General features: G+C 35.9%; 1 protein-coding gene across 1 annotated transcript; it reads left to right on the top strand.

The window, feature by feature from the left end:
• The first annotated feature begins 1,090 nt into the window (after window positions 1–1,090).
• On the top strand, window positions 1,091–5,561 carry LOC113114206 (platelet-derived growth factor receptor-like protein). Its single transcript, XM_026281026.1, has 6 exons — window positions 1,091–1,265; window positions 2,050–2,329; window positions 3,574–3,725; window positions 3,802–4,101; window positions 4,335–4,471; window positions 5,150–5,561. Exons 1-6 carry the CDS (start codon window positions 1,211–1,213, stop codon window positions 5,339–5,341), a joined length of 1,116 nt encoding a protein of 371 aa, XP_026136811.1. The 5' UTR covers window positions 1,091–1,210; the 3' UTR covers window positions 5,342–5,561.
• The last annotated feature ends 626 nt before the right edge of the window (window positions 5,562–6,187 follow it).

The following is a 6,187-nucleotide window of genomic DNA, read 5'->3' as shown; positions in this document are numbered from 1 at the left end:
ACAGAACTATCTCACAATATTTCATACTGAATATTGTATGAATATTCTATTATTTATAAAATAGTTCAACCAAAAATGAAAACAAGCTAGCGTTTTACTCACCCTAGAGGCATTCTATGTGTATATGACTCTTCTTTCAGACGAATCCAGTCGGAGTAATATTACAAAATATCCTGGCTATTTGAAGATCATAGTCAGCGGGTTATTGCAGTTCAACAGTCCACAAGTCGTCAAATACAGCGCGCACATCCATAATAAAACATGCCTCACACTGCATATTTCAAACGTAATAAACACCTTTCTCTCACTTCTGTTATCTGTCTTTTTTATCTGTCATCTTTGTTATTTATTTATTTTGTATTTATTAGAGTTCAATTAACAATCATACAAAGTAGGTACAAACATCACAGTAATTCAAATTACAAACATACAGGCATCACAGTTCGTAAACAAATATTACACATAAAAAAACAGACTTACAGACTTTTCATTTTTTAATAAAAATAAATAAAAGTAATTTCTATTTTCAATTGAAAAGTTTTGAGTAGCCTATATTTCTGTTATCTGTCTTACGCAGAAGCAGTTCTGGCGGATGACGTAAGACGTCAGCGTTGCGTGATTATTGATGAATATGACTCTGAGAACAAAACAAAACGCATGGTTATAAATTAGAAGTACAAACCGAGGATTTTTTGTTGTCTGCTTTTTTGGACCATGGGTTCAGTTTTTGTGTGTGTGTTGTTGGTTCTAAAGAATATCATATTTATCTTGGATGAGAAAATAACAGCAATTTTTAGGTAAACTATTGTTATTTACAGTTAGCTGAGGCTTTTATCCAAAGCGACTTACAATTGCTAGATGTCACACGCCTCAGGAGCAACTACGATTAAGTGTCTTGCTCAGGGACACATTGGCGTCTCACAGTGGATTCGAATCCGGGTCTCTCAAACCAAAGGCATGTGTCTTATCCACCCCACCCCATATACATTTGAATGAAATAGCTGCAGTCCAGCAGAGGGCGATAGAGGATCGCAGGACAGGGCTCACAGGCTGACACTAAAGGGGGAGTGTGCAGATGGGTTGGGGAAATTCCTCTTTTCTCACAGAGGATGGAGCTGACGGAGTGTAAACGGGACAGACAGTGGACAAAGAGCTCCTGTGCTGCTCTCAGGCCCCGTGTGCTGTGCTGGAACTCTCCACTTCAGACATCATGAAGCTCTGGCTCTTCTTCACACTGGCACTGCTCTGGCTGGAGCTCCAAAATGGTGAGCAGACCTTTCTTTTCTTTTTCTTTTTCTTTTCTGCCTTGTTATTATAACTTCCAAACATGAAGAAAGTCCAAAAAAAAAAACTATCTTTCTATTGCTAGGAAAGGAAATAAATGAATGTGTATGGTGTGCCAGTGGTGACAGTGGTGCCAATGGAAACCAAATTCCAGAGTAGAAAGGGGAGGAGAGATCAAATCAGGGCAGAGTTTTACTTAAACTTATGATTAAATTGTACAGCAAAGACAAAAGATAGAGAATCAGATATGTTTGCATCCTATCCAGGCTTTTTTTTTTAAATATTTTATTTTAGGAATCACAAAAGATCTGTATAGATCTGTATAGAGTTTTCCTCTAGACCTCTTGATCCTTGCATATGTCAAAATTAATTTAAAAGGAATTTATGATTCAATGAAACCTCAGTATTGTTTCATATTTGTATGCTTTTGCACAGAGAACAAGAAAGGCATACTTCCAGCATTGATGTTTGTACAGCTGTTAGCTGAAGACTATAGAGCAGATTTCCAGATGGCAGAAACCTCTTACGCTTGCTCTCTCTCTCTCTCTCTCTCTCTCCTTCTATTTCTTTTTCTTATTTTTTTTGGCTTGGTCATAGGAGTTATAAAGTGTCACAAAAAGAGAAATGAAACACATATGCTGTATTATGTTTATGGCCTAGCAATGAATAAATGAATGTTACTTCTCTTTAGAAAATTTGCCAGTCACATCCAAATGCTGAACCAACAAGCTGTTGACCAGGAAAACTGTGTTTTGGTGTACCCAGGTGTGTGTCAGCAGGTCAAGCGTAAGAAAGAGGATGGTGAGAACCGCATTAGACCAGGAAGAAAGAGGGTGAAGGTTCGCTACCCCAAAGTAAAAGAAAAGGAGGCAGGAAGCAAGAGCCAGTCCATTCTCACCCAGGTCCTTGATAAAGGCCGTTTTCTCAGACTGGGCGAGAGCCTTTCCTTGAGTCCTGGCAAAACAATGGAACTGAGATGCAAAGGGACTAATATTGGCTGGGCATATCCCTCTTATCTGGACACCTTCAATGACAACCGCCTCAGGTATTCTTCTTTATTATTTTATATATGCTAGAATCATAAATATAACACATCAATAGCTCCTGGAGTATTCTCAGTTTGGAATAGTAGAGTTTCAAAGTTGTATGATTAGAAACATAATTACACTATATGTGAATAAATACAAGTTTCAGTTACACTTTATTTTAAGGTGTCCTTGTTACAGTGTAATTATACATGAAGTACTGAGTAATATTATTAACTACATGTACTTATTATGGTTAGTGTTAGGATAAGGGATTGGCTCAGGGTTAATTGCATGCAATTATGCATAAATTTTGTTATTATAGTAGTAAATACATGTAACATGCAACAAGGGCACCTTAAAATTAATTGTTACCCAAAATTTTAATTTTATTTTAATGTAAATAGATCAATTTAAAAATTGCAGTCAAACATTTGGCAGTCTGATAAGGAATCAAATGTTAAAAATTGTGGCTATTTTATTCAGTGGTCAACTGTAATTACTTCAGGGAGGTCATGTCGTACACATTGCTTTTTGGGATACAGTTTTCTGTGCTTGTACTAGTAGGTTAATAATTTCACCCATTCAGAAAATTCACAATAGGTTTTTGTAGATAAACTTTTTTGGACATGAGCAAAATAAAATTTTATATAAAATTATTTAAAAATGTGTATTTTTAAAAGAATTTCCCGAAGTATTCACTGTTAGACATAAATTCAATATATAGCGTTAACTTTAAAATTAATTTAAGCCAGTATTATTTTATTATCAATTAGATGCTATTATAGTTTCTTAATTAATTATTATTATTTAATTTTCTGTTTTCATTTTAATTAAAATGAGACATTTTCCCTTGGCAAGTAGCTAAAATTAAATTAAATTTAAGTTTAATATTATTTTAACTTTCAAGGTTATTTTATTTAAATTGCTGGACTTTTTAAAGGATTTTAGGTTTTAGTTATCCCGCTCACTTCAAAAGTTGACTGCATAAAATTACATTTAAGAGACTGTTTCAAGCTAACTGAAATGATTTCTAAACTGAACGAATGTGCTTTCCTTTATGGATAAAATATGATATTTCTGAAGAAAATTGTCAGAAAAAAAATAGTTATCATCAGTGGACATAAAACAAAATCTTCCTTTGTAGAATGAATCATGGATTCCATAGTATATTTAGTCGTATTATATACTGCAGAAACAATACAAGTAGTATGATATTGTATGCATAGCCCAGGTCTAGACTTGATTGTTTGTGTTGTTCCAGCATCAAGCAGCATGAGCGGTACAGTCAGCTGATTCTGTCGTCTCCCTCAGCTGCTGACACCGGGGAGTACAGCTGCTGGGTGGTGCTCTGTGACGGACAAGAATGTACAAAAGATGGAGAAAGCACATCTGCTACATACATATACTTTACAGGTACAGCATCTGCTCACATATCATCTATGTGATCTTAAAACTCTAAAGACATTGTTACAATTCTCTTTGTATCTAGACAAAGAAGAGCTGTTTGTCCCCTCTGCCATCTATTTTGAGATCATCTACCTGCACCCTGACAAGCCTGCCACTGTCCCGTGCCGGGTGTCAAACCCCAAAATCAACGTCTCGCTGCATAGGGAAGTTCCTGCAGAAGAAATTGCTGTGGATGGGACCCAGATCTCTTACAATCCCATGAAAGGCTTCATCATCCTAAACCCCGCTCCAGAACACAAGGGCGCTTATTACTGCAAGGCCAACAGCACCACGAAAACCACTTCACAAATATCCACGAAATACCAGCTGCTGTATGTGGAAGGTAAGAGGAAAGCATAATAGTGTTAGCACTAGTTAGTGCTAACTAGTTAGCACTAGTTAGTGTTTAGGGACTACAGGTGTAAATTAGCACAAGTGCTACAACTTGGTAAAATGCATATCTCCTATTAAGGTTAATGTATATTTTACACTGTCCCTTTTTAAATAAATAAACAAATGAAAGCGCACACATTTTACATAGTGTTTTTGGTAAAAAATGCATTTATTCCCTCTTAGTGCCTAGTGGCCCCCCTTTTGCGACTATTGAGGCTTCTTCGAACATAGTGAGTGGTGGAGACATCTTCAATGTTACATGCACAGTTCTGGGGGAACCGGAGATGAACGTCAGCTTCAGCTGGAGGTATCCTGGCCAGGTGAGTGCTACATTTTTTTTTTTTTTTTTTTTTAGAAAAGGTGATTTGGTTAAGATCTGAGCGTCTGATTCAGGATGATTGGGACAATAATAGTTGAATTTTTCAGTATTATGCTATTTTGTGGATGCTACAGCTTTGCTCATAACAATTATAAAGAGATACACTATTGATAAAAAGTTTATAGCAACATTTATTCAGGATTATTTGAAGAACAGGTTAAAAAACTTTTATATGTAACATACATTATAAATGTCTTTACTGTACCTTTTGATAAATGGAATGTGTCTTTGCTCTATATATATATTTAACGGAATTTGAATGGTAGTGTTACCACAAAAATATTAAGCAGTGCTATTGTTTTCAACATTTATAATAAGAATATTTTTTATTGAGCAGCAAATCAGTATATTAGAATGATTTTTTGATATGTGAGGCTGAAAATTCAGTTTTGCCATCACAGGAATAACTTGCATTTAAAATATGTGCAAATAGACACAGTTGTTTTAAATTGTAACAATAATTCACAATATTACTATTTTCGCTGCATTTGTGATTAAATGCAGCCTGCCTTAGCATAAGGGGCTTCTTTCAAAAACATAAAACTGTTAATTATTCCAAATGTTTGGCAGGTAATGTTGATTCAGATAAATAGGTGTCCATGTGATGTGTATTTCTTAGGGCCAGAGGCCGGTGAGCATTCATGACTCCTGGCGACTGATAAACCGTGGAGTGGGACACACAACACGCATCTCCCAGAGCGTCATGACAGTGGATGATGTTGAAACCATTGACTATGGAAAGTACATCTGCACCACCAAAAATAAGCATGGAGTGACATTGGTGGCCACAACGGTAAAGTCACACGAATAAGAACAACAAAGATGATATTATTGAGCTGAGCTGGACTCCATTCAAACTTCAGGCTTCATCCTGCTTAATGAAATCATTATGAAAAACATGCATTCTATATAGGACTTGAAAATAAAGTGCTTCTTTTAAACTGAGACTCAATGATGAAGCAAGTTAATGCAAGGTTCATGTTCAATGGTAAATCAACAGCATACAGTAATACAGTTTGTGATGCACCATAGTCTGTGAAATAGTGTTTTTCAATCATGCTAACCTATAATACTCAGAATGGTAGGTGTTAAGTTCTATATGCATGAAATATGTCTGAGGAGCGTGAAGGCTTTGTGCTCCGCTCTAATTGACTCCGTATGTGGAATGTGCTGCAGGAGCCCAGAGCTTATTTTGGTTTGGTGCGACACATTCAAATGTTTCTCTTCCTCTCAAGGAGATTTCTATTATTGAATTATTAGCAATTAAAGAGTAAGTTACAGTAGAATTCACTACACAAAAAACAGATCACAGTCAATCTACAAGCTGTAATAGACTTTCAGCCTGAACATGATGAAAAGAAATAAGAAAACCAACAGATACAACAGGTTCCTGCACACATTCACTGCTTGGCTACTTAAAGACAGTGTTGACAGTGTTATCAAAAATTAGAATTCGGTCTTCATTTACTCACCCTCATGTTGTTCCAAACTGGTATGTCTTTTTGTTTTGTGAAACAAAATAGTTTGAAGAATATCGGTAACCAGACAGTTTTGGTTGCATTATATGGGTAAAAAACACAATCGAGGTTGATAGGAACTGAAACCGTTACCAACATTCTTTGCGTTCTACAGAATCCCATACAGGTTTGGAATAACA

The sequence above is a fragment of the Carassius auratus genome, chromosome 14 (genome assembly GCF_003368295.1).
Source record: "Carassius auratus strain Wakin chromosome 14, ASM336829v1, whole genome shotgun sequence".
Classification (NCBI taxonomy): Eukaryota; Metazoa; Chordata; class Actinopteri; order Cypriniformes; family Cyprinidae; genus Carassius; species Carassius auratus.
The sequence above is the reverse complement of the archived record's forward strand: the minus strand, read 5'-3'. Positions and strand labels throughout refer to the sequence as shown.